We start from the raw sequence: 17,996 nt of genomic DNA, 5'->3' as shown, positions 1-17,996 counted from the left end.
GGTGTTTTTGGTGCAAATAACATGACGTAATTATGGAAGAATAATATTTTGCCATTATTTCTATGCATAGCTATACAGAGAGTCATGCTTTGTGTCTCATCGTGTTACAGGTTAAGGGAAAATGTGTGTGTAACAATTTCTTTCCTTCAAACTTTCCTTAATGCTGAAACTTTCTTTGTTAAGATGGACCTCTCATCTTATCTACTATCTCCCCCTTACAGAGTCAGATGTACCAGCTGTCGGCCTTGAGAAGGCTGCGTTCGCTTAGCACCTGAATTTTCCTGTTTGCTTAATTGCTAATATATATATAAAGCAAAAATGTATAACCAAGTGTAGCCGAGCCCCCCCTTTCCCCAACCATAGGTGCGGGGGGCGCTGGAGGTTGGGTGCCGGAGCCCTGCACGATCAGGTGGCCATCTTAGGATCTTGCGCATGTGCAGTGTCATGTGATGTGCATGCACAGTGGGTGCTAAGTGCAGTGGCCATCTTAGTTGGCTACGCAAGACGCTGCGCATGACTACAACTCCCAGGATCCTCAGGGAAGGAAACATCACGTGGGGCCAGCCAGCCAATAGGGTTTAAGGAGCAGGAGGAGGGAGTTAGGCTTTGATGCCAAAAACAGACCGTGAGGGAGTCGAGAGAGAGGGAGCAACGAAGCAGGTAGTGTCCAGGGAGCAGTGCTTCCCCGGACTCGGACTAGCTTTACCCGTTAGGCCCCAGCTAGGCCCTGAGTCACCGCCCGCTGAGTGTGCAGCGAAGGCCCCAGATAGGGACACTTCCCCTTTACACATAGAGGTGTTATTGTATCGGTGACTGGACCGGTGCCCTGCGGTCTGGGCCAGGACACTGGCCACAGAGACATTAGGTGAGACACTCCGGCTGGAGATCGCCTCACATGGCGGATCGGGGCACAGAAGGAGAGAGGGGATTGTTGGAGGCCCCACTTCCTGTGACCTGACTGATCCCTTTGTTTCATCAAGCTGCACCTAGGTACAGGAGTGCCCAGGCAGGTATAAAGTGCACCAGCGATTCACCTACCTCACACTTGGGTGGGACTGACATTGGGATGGTTGGTGCCACCACACCCTCAGTACTTTGGGGGATTCACCATGTGGGACGTTGGGTGTACACTGTGGGTACAGGAGTACTATTTTTTGCATGTGCTTAGTATATGTTAATGTGTGTACAGTAATGATCCGCTATATACCTGTGTGTGTATTATTCATTACTGTATTGGTTCCTGTGAGGGGTTATCCGGCCAACGCTGGGATCCCTCATAGGTGGAGGCGCTGCACTAAAGGAGAAAGAGCTCACCCCACGCTCCCAGCGGCGGAGGCTTAGGCCTCCTGTGAGCAACAGGTAAAGCAGCCAGCGTAGTTTCCCTAAGGCCTCGGCCAGGGTGGCACTGAGCCGGCGGGCGCGCTCATGCAGCAATGTGTGTGGCCAGCGTGAGCGAGCGCCTGAGCATGCGTGGCGCTTAGCTGCTTGCCAAGCAAGCAAATTTGAATTTGCCGATGCGCGAGCAGTTCGTCCAACGAGGGCAAACTAGCCCCGTGACGTCTTGGCCGTGCCCTCCGACACTCCCCCCCCACCGCGCGCTCACCTAGCCGGCCACGAATCGCCCAGCCGAGCAGGGCACAGGGCACGAGCACCAGCGCGCTCGCTTCCTACCTGGCCGCATAGGGAAAGGGGGCTACACAAGTAACCGCAAGAAAAAACAGATACAGAAAAGTAAGATGTCCAATGAAGCCATATGAGCTGGCCTTGTGATATTAAATATGCCCGCCCCTTCTTCTGGTATAAGATCGCTTACTTAGAGCCTATAGTCAGTGCCTTTGTGTTAGGTCAGACAGCAGGTCCTGAGTTAATGTTAATGTACTCCCGTAAGCGGCCGCTGCAATAAACTCTCAGATTGCTGTTGTCTAAATAATAATAATAATAAGTGTGGAGTGAGTTTTCCTCCACGACATAATGTAGCATCATAAATGCAAAAGCAAAGTCATTGTCAATATCTTGGTGTCAGCCAATAAAACTAAGGAATTTTATAAGGGAAGAAAAAAAACATTGGGGGTTATATATCTGCACAAGCGCCTTACCCCTACCACACCCGCTCTTCATTCCTACCACACAAGCTCCTCACCCCTACCACACCCGCTCCTCACCCCTACCACACCCGCTCCTCACCCCTACCACACCCGCTCCTCACCCCTACCCCACCCGCTCCTCATCCCTACCACACCCGCTCCTCACCCCTACCACACCCGCTCCTCATCCCTACCACACCCGCTCCTCATCCCTACCACACCCGCTCCTCACCCCTACCACACCCGCTCCTCACCCCTACCACACCCGCTCCTCACCCCTACCACACCCGCTCCTCATCCCTACCACACAAGCTCCTCACCCCTACCACACCCGCTCCTCACCCCTACCACACCCGCTCCTCACCCCTACCACATGCAGCACTTATCACCTGAGATCTGACTTAAAAAAAACTGTTCATGGTCCCGAGGATCAACAAAGTATCCGGCCGCTCCCCCTTCTCTTACCGTGCACCCCAAAATTGGAACAGTCTACCGGAGACTCTCACAGCCGCCACCAGTCTAAGTTCTTTCAAAACTAAGGCAGTCTCACATTTTAATCTGGTCTGTAACGGTAACATACGCCTTTAATACAGTATATATTATCTATTACTGTGCATGCAATGTCCTGTATATACTGTATAACCCCTGCTCACTTAATGTAACTATGTATTTGTAACCATGTATCTGCCATCATAACTCTGTGCCCAGGACATACTTGAAAACGAGAGGTAACTCAATGTATTACTTCCTGGTAACACATTTTATGAATAAATAAATATTTAATGCTTAAAAATCTCTTCTTTTCACTATAAATTATTGCAGTTTTAGTCATTGTGAGTACGTGCCAAAAGTAGTCAAGGTATTGAGGTACTATGCTGGGAATTCACCCTGCTTGCCGAATTACTTGTCTGAACATTTGACGCTTGTAATATAATGGGGTGTATTCATATAGTTTTAGGTCTGACCTGGACCCCCCCCCCCTTTGTGTCTTGGGCCCCCTACTCAATGTGAGGGGAGTCTGCTCCCTACGCTGAAGGCGGGATCCACTCCATTGGAATTGGGCTCTGAGAGCTTTCCATCACATGTACTGAAACTTTGCTGCACACGTTTCTTCCACCTGATGCCGCAGGTGAGAGAAAATAAAGACGTAAATCATGGATGTTCTGAATAGCGCTTGAAAGGAATCCCCCGTATATCCAGTCTCTAGAGCCCATGCTTGGGTGAAACGTGTTAGAGGTGCAGGGGCATCCTTTTTTCCCCCTCTTTTTAACCATGCTTTAATAAAGGACACTTTACAGCACAGTCCAGCAGTTGCTACGTTTTTTCTGCCTCGTGGTGCCCGCTGAAACACCCCTTCCAAACCGGAACAGGTACACCTTCTCTGCATCCCTTGTCAGCTATGGAGCACACAGAACCGGCGTTCACACCGCATGTGAGTAAACCTGCTGCTTAAATGAGAGCCACCCCAGGCATACAAGATTATTCAATTCAGGGAAATTGCAGAGGTCAAGAGGGGGTCCAAACACTCCCTACTTACAACTCTGTATACCTCTGTTATACCTTGTGCCATCTAGGGGTTTAATGCATATAGCCTCAAGCATGCAATACCACACCAAGTGATCCGGTTTAAAACGCAGTTAAAAACATTTACTTTACAATTACTGTGGGTCACATATGCTCTGTAGCACTGGTTAATTGGGGCCACTTACCCCTTACAATTTTGTCCTCTAGAAAATGTTCTGTCGTTTTCCATATTCTACCGTAGAAAGCATGTAACATTTTCAGCGCCCGGGCTGGGATTCTCATACACATACGGTGCACTTAGCTACAGATGTTGCCAGACCTACTGTTTTCGGCACCGTGGGATCGCGACTGCGACTGATCCGGTGCCGGAAGATTATTGCAGTGTGACCGCGGCATCTTCCGAGCCGACAGCTTTACGTTTTCTCAGCCGCGGCTCCGCAGACAGTCTTGCTACATCTACACCGCCATACTGGTTAGTAGGGTCGCCAGGCGGCTTCTCCAAAAATACTAGACACAATGGTGAAAGGTGCGACAAATACACACACAAACCTCTTTCTTCTCCATACTGTTTCCTCCTCTCCTTGGCCCCACCCCCAGGCTCTTGACACCTCCTCCTGATTGGCTGCAGTACACAGCTGTAGCCATTCATGATGGAGGAAACTACCAAGCCCTCTAGCAACAGCCCTGCTCTCTCCCTGCTTGGCGAAATCCCACGGCCCCGAAAGCCGGTCAGGTCACTATGTCCAGAGAAGTAATACTGCTATACACATACACGCTCAGAGAGGTAATACCGGTATACACATACACGCTCAGAGAGGTAATACCGGTATACACATACACACCCAGAGAGGTAATACCGGTATACACATACACGCCCAGAGAGGTAATACCGGTATACACATACACGTCCAGAGAGGTAATACCGGTATACACGTACACGCCCAGAGAGGTAATACCGGTATACACATACACGCCCAGAGAGGTAATACCGGTATACACATACACGCCCAGAGAGGTAATACCGGTATACACATACACGCTCAGAGAGGTAATACTGGTATACACATACACACCCAGAGAGGTAATACCGGTATACACATACATGTCCAGAGAGGTAATACCGGTATACACATACACGCCCAGAGAGGTAATACCGGTATACACATACACGCCCAGAGAGATAATACCGGTATACACATACACGCCCAGAGAGGTAATACCGGTATACACATACACGCCCAGAGAGGTAATACCGGTATACACATACACGCTCAGAGAGGTAATACTGGTATACACATACACACCCAGAGAGGTAATACCGGTATACACATACACGCCCAGAGAGGTAATACCTGTATACACATACACGCCCAGAGAGGTAATACCGCTATACACATACACACCCAGAGAGGTAATACCGGTATACACATACACGCCCAGAGAGGTATACCTGTATACACATACACGCCCAGAGAGATAATACCGGTATACACATACACGCCCAGAGAGGTAATACCGGTATACACATACACGCTCAGAGAGGTAATACCGGTATACACATACACGCCCAGAGAGGTAATACCGGTATACACATACACGCCCAGAGAGGTAATACCGGTATACACATACACGCCCAGAGAGGTAATACCTGTATACACATACACGCCCAGAGAGGTAATACTGGTATACACATACACACCCAGAGACGTAATACCGGCATACACATACACACCCAGAGAGGTAATACCGGTATACACATACACGCCCAGAGAGGTAATACCGGTATACACATACACGCCAGAGAGATAATACCGGTATACACATACACTCCCAGAGAGGTAATACCGGTATACACATACACGTCCAGAGAGGTAATACCGGTATACACATACACACCCAGAGAGGTAATACCGGTATACACATACACGTCCAGAGAGGTAATACCGGTATACACATACACGCTCAGAGAGGTAATACCGGTATACACATACACGCTCAGAGAGGTAATACCGGTATACACATACACTCCCAGAGAGGTAATACCGGTATACACATACACGTCCAGAGAGGTAATACCGGTATACACATACACACCCAGAGAGGTAATACCGGTATACACATACACGTCCAGAGAGGTAATACCGGTATACACATACACGCTCAGAGAGGTAATACCGGTATACACATACACGCTCAGAGAGGTAATACTGGTATACACATACACGCCCAGAGAGGTAATACCGGTATACACATACACGCCAGAGAGATAATACCGGTATACACATACACTCCCAGAGAGGTAATACCGGTATACACATACACGTCCAGAGAGGTAATACCGATATACACATACACGCCCAGAGAGGTAATACCGGTATACACATACACACCCAGAGAGGTAATACCGGTATACACATACACGCTCAGAGAGGTAATACCGGTATACACATACACGCTCAGAGAGGTAATATCGGTATACACATACACGCCCAGAGAGATAATACCGCTATACACATACACGCCCAGAGAGATAATACCGCTATACACATACACGCTCAGAGAGGTAATACCGGTATACACATACACGCCCAGAGAGGTAATACTGGTATACACGTACATGTCCAGAGAGATAATACCGCTATACACATACACGCCCAGAGAGATAATACCGCTATACACATACACGCCCAGAGAGGTAATACCGGTATACACATACACGTCCAGAGAGGTAATACTGGTATACACATACATGTCCAGAGAGATAATACCGCTATACACATACACGCTCAGAGAGGTAATACCGGTATACACATACACGCCCAGAGAGGTAATACCGGTATACACATACACGCCCAGAGAGGTAATACCGGTATACACATACACGTCCAGAGAGGTAATACCGGTATACACATACACGTCCAGAGAGGTAACACCGGTATACACATACACGCCCAGAGAGGTAATACTGGTATACACATACGCCCAGAGAGGTAATACCGGTATGCACATACACGCCCAGAGAGGTAATACCGGTATACACATACATGTCCAGTATTATCTCTCATTTTGTACTGGAGCACCTGGACAGTGTCCAAATACAGGACCATCCGGTTCAATACTGGACACCTGGCCACCCTACAGTGTTTAGAAATCTTTTTGGTGGTACTCCAAAAGTGCTGGACGATACATTGTCTCGATTCAAGTGAATGGGCCCTGAAGAGCCTTATTTATGAATGGGGGTTACGCCATACAATAGAACACCTATCCATGCTGGAAGACATCCTGCAGCCTATTCACTCGAATGGAGTAATAGAAAAAAACGGAGCACAGCCCCCAGCACGTCACAGGACACGAGGGTCTTCTTTAGAAATGTTATTGATTAAAGAACATAGGGCAGAGTTCCTAGAGACGCTCTGACATGTTTCGCGCACAGGGCGCTTTATCAAAGCGAAACATGTCAGAGCGTCTCTAGGAATTCTGCCCTATGTTCTTTTATCAATTAACCATTGTAAAGAAGACCCTCGTGTCCTGTGACGTGCTGGTGGGCTGTGCTCCGGTGTTTCCCATTACTCCAGACTACTCCTCCCTACCTGGCTGCCCGCCGCTGGTGATACGCTGCTGCAAGCTCTCATTTGGATACCAGCTGTGACCTCCTCCCTGCTATACACAGCAACCCATTCCGGTGAAAGAGTCAGGCGGCTACTTATCATTGACGAGCCGCACTGGGGCTGCGTCTGTCCAGTGACGAAGTCTTCGGGTTGGGGGCCCGTTCACCCCCCTCTACCATACAGGGGGATTTGCCCTGGCTGTGGCTACTGAGCACCATCGCGGGGATTCCCCTATTTCCTGACGCCGCGCTGCCCGTCATCGGAGGCTGCTGTTGGAGGAGACGCCGGCTCCCAGTGATTGCACAAGATTTACAATCATCTTTTCCACTTCATTTACCTGTGAGTAATTTTACTACGACGCGATCATGCTGCATGTGGCAGCCAGTCGGTAACAAAAAAACAAACAAAGCGCACAACACTCATCGTGAAAAATGTAATAAACTATGTTTATATATAAGGTGTTTCAAGGTTATGCGTACATCAAGGTAGATTAATCAAGCATAGAGCCACAGAGTGGCAGTTACCAGCGTCTGCAACCAGGAACCACCAGAGCTTCACTCTCCTTTCCACCTGAAGAAGTGGCCTGTTGAGCTACGAAACGCCGCGTAGGAGAGATACCATTCAACCTATATATTTTTATTATTCATATTCCAAGGTGTATTTTATTGTTGTCAAACGGTTTGCTGAACACCGAGTTGATTTCCTCTTCTGCGCATGTGCCGCGCTGTTGCCTGCCTCTGTGGTTGCCAAGTGAGGTCTGAATCATTACTGGCAGACGCTGTTACTCAAAGCAGAGCGGGCGCTCTGACGTCACAGAAGGGCCCGCGGAACCACGCCGTCACGCTGCCTGACTGATCGGGAAACACAGTGAGGTCTGCAGAGGAACCTGTGTACTACTTGCAAGCAAAGGACAACCACTCCCCAGGATCCACTAAGCGCATTGATGCTATTTACAGGACATTGAGACTGTGGCAGAGTCATCAATTATCTGGCATTTCACCTACCTGTAGGTGGAAAGGAGAGTGAAGCTCTGGTGGTTCCTGGTTGCAGACGCTGGTAACTGCCACTCTGTGGCTCTATGCTTGATTAATCTACCGTGATGTACGCATAACCTTGAAACACCTTTTATATTAACATAGTTTATTACATTTTTCACGATGAGTGTTGTGCGCTTTGTTTGTTTTTTTGTTTCTAGATTCTAGGGTCTTGGGCTACCCTTTACACAGCAGCAGACGCTCATCTACATTGGTATATATTTATTTACCTTTTCCACATGGTGGGGTGTGTTTTTTTGATTTAAATTGACATCACAATTAACACTTTGTATTAAGTATATATTTTAGTGCGCACTTATTTGTTTTTTCTATTCAGTCGGTAACAAGCCTTTCACTTACTATCTTTGTTTACTCATTATCTTCTTATACGTTTTCCTTACTGGCAAATGCTCACAGGCTGACACACATGGTGTGTCTATCATTTATTTATTTATAAAATATTTTACCAGGAAGTAATACAGTGAGAGTTACCTCTCGTTTTCACGGATGTCCTGGGCATAGAGTTAAGACAAATAATACATGTTTACAAATACAGTTACATAATGAGCAGGGTATCTACTATATATTTCTGAAAGCACTGTATGTCTGCATGGCCTGTGTCCCTAGCGGCAATCTCATTGGTCCCTTGGCCCGCCCGCCCCCGCACACCTCTCATTGGGCTCACACACTCACACCACACCCTTGGCCCGCCCCCCACATCTTTCATTGGCCTGAGTGACGGGCCAAAGGTCCAAAAAAAAAAACACACACACACACCTCTCCCCCCCACCATTACACTCACCTCCCCCCCTCCCCGGTGCTCCGCTCACCTCCCTCCCGCTCCACTCACCTCCCTCCCGCTCCACTCCCTCCCCGGTGGGGGGGACACGCGCCCACCTAAGACGCGCCCGGAAGCCGCTCCACTCCCTCCCGCACTCACCTCCCTCCCGCTCCACTCCCTCCCGCACTCACCTCCCTCCCGCTCCACTCCCGCACTCACCTCCCTCTGCTCCACTCCCGCACTCACCTCCCTCCCGCTCCACTCCCTCCCGCTCCACTCCCGCACTCACCTCCCTCCCGCTCCACTCACCTCCCTCCCGCTACACACCACTCCCTCCCGCTACACACCACTCCCTCCCGCTCCATTCCCTCCCACTCCACTCCCTCCCCGGTGGGGGAACAGGCTGCCACGTGGCGCGTAAGATGGCGGACCCCCTTCCTCCCTCGCGGCGCCGAGTGAGATGATGGCGGCGGCCGGAAGTACAGGTAGGTGTCGCGTGTGTCGCTCCCCCACCTCCGGCGCCGCACGGAACTGAGAAAGGGCGCGTCATGGAACTGAGACATGTGTGCGTGTGTGACTTTCTGTCTGTGACTTTGTGTCTGTGACTGTGTGTGTGTGACTGTGACTGTGTGTGACTGAGTGTGTGCGACACTGCCCCCCCCTCCTGTCCACTGCCCCCCCTCCTGTACACAGCCCCCCCCTCCTGTCCACTGCCCCCCTCTCCTGTCCACTGCCCCCCTCTCCTGTCCACTGCCCCCCCTCTCCTGTCCACTGCCCCCCCTCTCCTGTCCACTGCCCCCCTCTCCTGTCCACTGCCCCCCCTCCTGTCCACTGCCCCCCCCCCTCCTGTCCACTGCCCCCCCCCCTCCTGTCCACTGCCCCCCCTCCTGTCCACTGCCCCCCCCTCCTGTCCACCCCTCCTGTCCACTGCCCCCCCTCCTGTCCACTGCCCCCCCCTCCTGTCCACTGCCCCCCCTCCTGTCCACTGCCCCCCCTCCTGTCCACTGCCCCCCCTCCTGTCCACTGCCCCCCCTCCTGTCCACTGCCCCCCCTCCTGTCCACTGGCCCTCCTCCTGTCCACTGCCCCCCCTCCTGTCCACTGCCCCCCCTCCTGTCCACTGCCCCCCCCTCCTGTCCACTGCCCCCCCCTCTGTCCACTGCCCCCCCTCCTGTCCACTGCCCCCCCTCCTGTCCACTGCCCCCCCACTTGTCCACTGCCCCCCCCTCCTGTCCACTGCCCCCCCCTCCTGTCCACTGCCCCCCCTCCTGTCCACTGCCCCCCCTCCTGTCCACTGCCCCCCCTCCTGTCCACTGCCCCCCCCTCCTGTCCACTGCCCCGCCCTCCTGTCCACTGCCCTGCCCTCCTGTCCACTGCCCCCGCCCTCCTGTCCACTGCCCCCCCCGTCCACTGTCCCCCCCTCCTGTACACTGTCCCCCCCTCCTGTACACTGTCCCCCCCCCTCCTGTCCACTGTCCCCCCCCCCTCCTGTCCACTGTCCCCCCCCCCCTCCTGTCCACTGTCCCACCCCTCCTGTCCACTGTCCCACCCCCCCTCCTGTCCACTGTCCGTCCCCCCCTCCTGTCCACTGTCCATCCCCCCCTCCTGTCTACTGTCCGTCCCCCCCTCCTGTCCACTGTCCCCCCCCCCTCCTGTCCACTGTCCGTCCCCCCCTCCTGTCCACTGCCCCCCCCTCCTGTCCACTGCCCCCCCCCTCCTGTCCACTGCCCCCCCTCCTGTCCACTGCCCCCCTCCTGTCCACTGCCCCCCCTCCTGTCCACTGCCCCCCCCTCCTGTCCACTGCCCCCCCTCCTGTCCACTGCCCCCCCTCCTGTCCACTGCCCCCCCTCCTGTCCACTGCCCCCCCTCCTGTCCACTGCCCCCCCTCCTGTCCACTGCCCCCCCTCCTGTCCACTGCCCCCCTCCTGTCCACTGCCCCCCTCCTGTCCACTGCCCCCCCTCCTGTCCACTGCCCCCCCTCCTGTCCACTGCCCCCCCTCCTGTCCACTGCCCCGCCCTCCTGTCCACTGTCCCCCCCCTGTCCACTGTCCCCCCCTCCTGTACACTGTCCCCCCCCTCCTGTACACTGTCCCCCCCTCCTGTCCACTGTCCCCCCCCCCCTCCTGTCCATTGTCCCCCCCCTCTTGTCCACTGTCCCACCCCTCCTGTCCACTGTCCCACCCCTCCTGTCCACTGTTCGTCCGTCCCCCCTCCTGTCCACTGTCCGTTCCCCCCCTCCTGTCCACTGTCCCCCCCCTCCTGTCCACTGTCCCCCCCTCCTGTCCACTGTCCGTCCCCCCCTCCTGTCCACTGTCCATCCCCCCCTCCTGTCTACTGTCCGTCCCCCCCTCCTGTCCACTGTCCCCCCCCCCTCCTGTCCACTGTCCGTCCCCCCCTCCTGTCCACTGCCCCCCCCTCCTGTCCACTGCCCCCCCCCTCCTGTCCACTGCCCCCCCTCCTGTCCACTGCCCCCCCTCCTGTCCACTGCCCCCCCTCCTGTCCACTGCCCCCCCCTCCTGTCCACTGCCCCCCCTCCTGTCCACTGCCCCCCCTCCTGTCCACTGCCCCCCCTCCTGTCCACTGCCCCCCCTCCTGTCCACTGCCCCCCCTCCTGTCCACTGCCCCCCCTCCTGTCCACTGCCCCCCTCCTGTCCACTGCCCCCCCTCCTGTCCACTGCCCCCCCTCCTGTCCACTGCCCCCCCTCCTGTCCACTGCCCCCGCCCTCCTGTCCACTGCCCCCCCCCCGTCCACTGTCCCCCCCTCCTGTACACTGTCCCCCCCCCTCCTGTACACTGTCCCCCCTCCTGTCCACTGTCCCCCCCCCTCCTGTCCATTGTCCCCCCCCTCTTGTCCACTGTCCCACCCCTCCTGTCCACTGTCCCACCCCTCCTGTCCACTGTTCGTCCGTCCCCCCTCCTGTCCACTGTCCGTTCCCCCCCTCCTGTCCACTGTCCCCCCCCTCCTGTCCACTGTCCCCCCCTCCTGTCCACTGTCCGTCCCCCCCTCCTGTCCACTGTCCGTCTCCCCCTCCTGTCTACTGTCCGTCCCCCCCTCCTGTCTACTCTCCGTCCCCCCCTCCTGTCTACTGTCCTTCCCCCCCTCCTGTCTACTGTCCTTCCCCCCCTCCTGTCTACTGTCCGTCCCCCCCTCCTGTCTACTGTCCATCCCCCCCTCCTGTCTACTGTCCCCCCCCCCTCCTGTCCACTGTTTGTCCCCCCCCCCTCCTGTCCACTGTTCGTCCCCCCCCCCCTCCTGTCCACTGTTCGTCCCCCCCTCCTGTCCACTGTTCGTCCCCCCCCTCCTGTCCACTGTTCGTCCCCCCCTCCTTTCCACTGTTCGTCCCTCCCCTCTGGGGAGAACGGAGAAAGAGGGAGAGAGAAGGGAGCGGGAAATTTAACTCACGGGCAACGCCGGGTCTCTCTCCAACTCACCTCTCCCCCTCGGCGCTCCAACTCACCTCTCTCCCTCCCCGCCGGCACTCCAACTCACCTCCATCCCCGGCAGGGGAACAGACAGGCTGCCTCGCGGCGCCTAAGATGGCGGCGCCCGGAAGGACCCCCTTCCTCCCTCGCGGCGCTGAGTGAGAAGATGGCGGCGCCCGTAAGTACAGGTAGGTGTCGCGTGTGTGTCGCTCCCCCATTTCCACCCGTCCCACTTCTCCCCCCCCCCACTTCTTTCCCCCCCACCTCCCAGAGCACGCTCTCTACGGCTCAACATCCCCGAGGAGCAGGAGGAGGGCGGCAGGGAGTTAATACCTCCTTTGTGCCACCGGGAGTCGGCGGAGGCCACGAGGGGGGAGAGAACCAGTGGCAGCACAAGGAGCGCGGCATGCTACCAGGTGAGGAAATGCAGGGGGAGGAATCCATGCCTTTGATGCCCCCCCCCCCCCGTGCCTTTGACGACACCCTGCCTTTGACGCCCCCCCCCCTGCCTCCGGCCAACGCCGGGTATACACACACACACCTCTCCTCCTCCCCATCACACTCCCCTCCCCGGCGCTCACTCCCCCTGCCTTTTACGCCCCGCCTCCGGCAAACGCCGAGTATACACACACACACACTGACTGACACACGTAATGACGCACGCACACAACCCCTGGCAGCCACACGCACACAACCTCTGACAGCCATATGCACACACACCCTGACGCACGCACACACACACTGACTGACTGACTGACACACACACACACTGACTGACACACACACTTACTGACACACACACGCACACTAACTGACGCGCACACACACACACACTGACTGACACACACTGACTGACGCGCACACACACACACACACACTGACTGACACACACACTGACTGACACACACACACACTGACTGACACACACACACACACTGACTGACACACACACACACACACACACACACACACACTGACTGACACACACACACACTGACTGACACACACACACACACACACACACACTGACTGACACACACACACACACTGACTCACACACACACACACACACACACACACACACACACACACACACACACACACACTGACTCACACACACACACTGACTCACACACACACACTGACTCACACACACACACTGACTCACACACACACACTGACTCACACACACACACTGACTGACTGACACACACACTGACTGACTGACACACACACTGACTGACTGACACACACACTGACTGCGCACACACACACACACACCGACTGACACACACACCGACTGACGCGCGCGCACACACCCCCACACACACTGACTGACGCACGCACACACACTGACTGACGCACGCACACACACACACACTGACTGACTGACTGCCGCACGCACAAACACTGACTGACGCACGCACACACTGACTGAGGCACACACACACGCACACACTGACTGTGTGTGCGTCAGTCACTCAGTCTGTGTGTGTTTGTGTTTCTGCGTCAAACTCACTGACGCGCGCGCGCACACACACTGCATGAAGCTGTAAAGGAGGGAGGGGGGAGATTGGATTGATGTGAATGGGGGACAAACAGAGAGAGGGGGGAAGAGAGAGAGAGGAGCGGGAACATTACATCCCGGGCAACGCCGGGTCTCTCAGCTAGTACATTATATACAAGACATTGCATGCACAGTTAAAGATAATTTGTATTATGGGCGTATGAAACAATTACAGACCACATTAAAATGTGTGACAGCCTTAGATTTGAAAGAACTTAAACTGGTGGTGGATGTAAGAGTCTCTGGTAGGTTGTTTCAGTTTTGGGGTGCACGGTAAGAGAAGGAGGAACGTCCGAATACTTTGTTGAGCCTTGGGACTATGAACAGTCTTTTGGAGTCTGATCTCAGGTGATAGGTGCTGCATGTGGTAGGGGTGAGGAGCTTGTTCAGGTAGCTGGGTAGCTTGCCCATAAAGAATTTGAAGGCAAGACAGGAAAGGTGAACTTTGCGCCTAGACTCGAGTGATGACCAATCTAGTTCTTTGAGCATTTCGCAGTGATGTGTGTTGTAGTTGCATTGGAGAACAAAACGACAAATTGAGTTGTAGAGGGTGTTAAGTTTGCTACGGTGGGTTTGAGGTGCCGAGCCGTATACTATGTCATATACACCTAGAGACACTCATATACAGCGTATCCCCAGTTACACACCTTTATAATATTTTTTTGGAGCACTGGATTGTTTGGACTGCCCTGTGGTCTGAATCTCTATATATTCACTCGAATGGGCCATATTTACTACGGGAGGTGTAGCATTGCTTAGTAAACATGGCCCTTAATCTTTGTTTGCTATCCTACGGCCTTAACACCCACAAATATAATTACCGACTGAAGCTAACCCTTATTCTGATACTTATTCTGTGTAGGAACAGGAAGCCCAACACGGCACTGCAGCCCCATATCTGGGGGTACGAGTGTGGTGCGATGGAGGGGTGCGGGATTTACTCCACGCACAATAAAAATGGAGGAGCAGGCGCAGGTCATGAAGGGAATGATGGCTAATTAGAATGGAAGCCCCAGATGCTGCAGAACGCAGTGAGCGTGTGATACATGGTGCAAGTAGAATAGTATTTGGAGAGAAAGATATCGAAGTTCAAAAAAAAACAGCGTCTGACATCGTAATGGCTAATAAAGAATAATTATGATATAATTTTAGAGGAACGACTTTGACAATACTCAGCAGCGCAGTAAATAGCCGGCATGTGCAGTCTGCTTCATGGAGCAAGTAATTGAAATTGAACAGGTTGCATGGATCTTCTTGACACAACAGTCAAAACACTTAAGATTTTCTCTGATAGGCATATGTTCCATAACACTATTTGAGATGCCGATCTGATCTGATTTAAAGACCTTTCTGTCTATTTACAAACGAATGAACACATCATTTGGGGAAAGAAAAGGACTTAATATAATGCTTTGTTATTTTTGTTTTTTGTTTAAGGGCTATTGTTATGGGCAACACCAAGCAAGTCTTCCATGAAGAGCTTACTATGGAGTGTAGGGGCGCCTATGATGTCTAGCTGCTTTTTTGCCGGGACATTTGGCCGCAGGGACAGTTCACCGTCGCAGGTAATGTATCCCCTAACATCTCACCCTAAAAACCCGAACCTTAACCCCTTACCCTAAAAACCCGAACCTTAACCCCTTACCCTAAAAACCCGAACCTTAACCCCTTACCCTAAAAACCCGAACCTTAACCCCTTACCCTAAAAAGCTTGACCCCTAATCCTGAGCACTTTCCTCAGGGACGAAATGGCCGGCGGCTAAATGGCGACAAACCACTGTTCCTCTGCAGTGAAATAGCTGTGGCTCAGTGCCTAAGATAAGGATTAACACGTGAAACTGCCTGAGCTTTCTGAGCTTTGAATGGAACCCAAATGTTTCTGCATTCTGGTACAACAATTTAACCACTACACCAGGGGTGCACAAAATGGGGTGGGGCGAGATTTTCTGGGGGGGGGGGGGAGGCACAGTGTTTACAGAGGTCCCGCACTCTCCCCCAAGACATTTAAATTAAATACGACACATCGTCAAGGTCACAGGTGTCAATATAGATTTTTACACCATATATTTATTCCCCATGTATTGCTATCCCAAAGGGAGAAGCGCAGGGATTCACTGTCTGTTTTTCATGTTAGTCATCAGCCCAGCTGAAATCTTCTCTTAAAATGATAAAGCATAAATTAAAAACGTGATATTGGCAGGTGCTTTGTAATAAATTAGCAGAGAACAGGACTGATATCACCAACGTTATTACAGCATGTCCACCACCTGACACACTGAGCTCCACAGAAAGTCATTCGGGGTCCTTCCCAGGACCTGTCAATCACACAGTGGAGCTGGTACCATAATAGACACCACTAAGAGCACCTATTAAGTTCTCAAATAAAGTCCATCCTCAGCATTAATTGACATACACATGATATCTTTCTTGAGTTGCGGAATGTGCCAGGTTGGCAGTCATATCAATTTACTTCCATTACAGCTAAAGCCTGGCCCGCTGTGCCATGTTCTACTCCATCACTTTTGTTTATCTGATGCTTCATTTATATTTTACATTTTTCTAACGCCCTCTGAATCTGAAGTTCTTTTATTCCTAATAGAGAGTATGTGGCGAGAATCTCAGCATTACATCCACATTAAGTCCAATTTGCCTAAATTGATGTAGGGAACAAACAGGCAGTTAGGCAAAAGTTGTTGGTAATGAGAAATCAGACCTTTTTTTTTGTTGTATATTAGGATCAACTCCTACCCATGTTCTGATGTGACGAGAACCCCCCATCTGTACCTTAATGCCGCCTGTGGGTTTCGTTCCTCTGTGTGGAAAGGGTTTTCTGTTATTCTGAAGTGACAGATCAGCAAACAAAAGCTGGAAGGATGAGAAGAGTTGGATAATGAATTAATACGCTCATGCCCAAAGTGTTTTTCAGCAAATTCCCAGTGTGGCTGAAACCCCAGTCTTCAAGACACCAATTAAAAACCAATTTGTTAAATAATGCAATGTTATTATTATTTATCATTATTATTATTATTTGTTTGCGGCTGATTCCATTAAGCTTTGAGGGTGTGGATGTTATCGAGTGCTAGATAGTGTGGATACTGGTCCAGCCGCACAGCTGGTCCCATTAGGTTTGGAGGTGGGTAGTGGATGTTATGGAGTGCTAGATAGTGTGGATATTGGTCCAGCCGCACAGCTGGTCCCAGTAGGTTTGGAGGTGGGTAGTGGATGTTATGAAGTGCTAGATAGTGTGGATATTGGTTGAGCCGCACAGCTGGTCCCAGTAGGTTTGGAGGTGGGTAGTGGATGTTATGGAGTGCTAGATAGGGTGGATATTGGTCCAGCCGCACAGCTGGTCCCAGTAGGTTTGGAGGTGGGTAGTGGATGTTATGAAGTGCTAGATAGTGTGGATATTGGTCCAGCCGCACAGCTGGTCCCAGTAGGTTTGGAGGTGGATAGTGGATGTTATGGAGTGCTAGATAGTGTGGATATTGGTCCAGCCACCCAGCTAGTCCCAGTAGGTTTGGAGGTGGGTAGTGGATGTTAGGAGTGCTAGATAGTGTGGATATTGGTCCAGCCACCCAGCTGGTCCCAGTAGGTTTGGAGGTGTGTAGTAGATGTTATGAAGTGCTAGATAGTGTGGATATTGGTCCAGCTGCAAAGCTGGTCCCAGTAGGTTTGGAGGTGGGTGGTGGATGTTAGGAGTGCTAGATAGTGTGGATATTGGTCCTGCCGCACAGCTGGTCCCAGTAGGTTTGGAGATGGGTAGTGGATGTTATGAAGTGCTAGATTGTGTGGATATTGGTCCAGCCACCCAGCTAGTCCCAGTAGGTTTGGAGGTGGGTAGTGGATGTTATGGAGTGCTAGATAGTGTGGATATTGGTCCTGCCGCACAGCTGGTCCCAGTAGGTTTGGAGATGGGTAGTGGATGTTATGAAGTGCTAGATAGTGTGGATATTGGTCCAGCTGCACAGCTGGTCCCA

The 17,996-nt window shown here is 52.5% G+C and overlaps 1 protein-coding gene across 24 annotated transcripts in view; it reads right to left on the bottom strand.

The window, feature by feature from the left end:
- LOC142466446 (cadherin-like protein 26) overlaps window positions 1-17,996 on the bottom strand; it is a 101,149-nt gene that overhangs the window by 66,441 nt on the left and 16,712 nt on the right. For all 24 annotated transcript variants that reach the window (XM_075571390.1, XM_075571377.1, XM_075571389.1 and 21 more), the window contains exon 2: window positions 16,804-16,884. In XM_075571390.1, the coding sequence (XP_075427505.1) occupies window positions 16,804-16,884 (81 nt within the window). The remainder of the gene's footprint in view (window positions 1-16,803; window positions 16,885-17,996) is intronic.

Source organism: Ascaphus truei, chromosome 15 (assembly GCF_040206685.1).
Source record: "Ascaphus truei isolate aAscTru1 chromosome 15, aAscTru1.hap1, whole genome shotgun sequence".
NCBI classification, from domain to species: domain Eukaryota; kingdom Metazoa; phylum Chordata; class Amphibia; order Anura; family Ascaphidae; genus Ascaphus; species Ascaphus truei.
The sequence above is the reverse complement of the archived record's forward strand: the minus strand, read 5'-3'. Positions and strand labels throughout refer to the sequence as shown.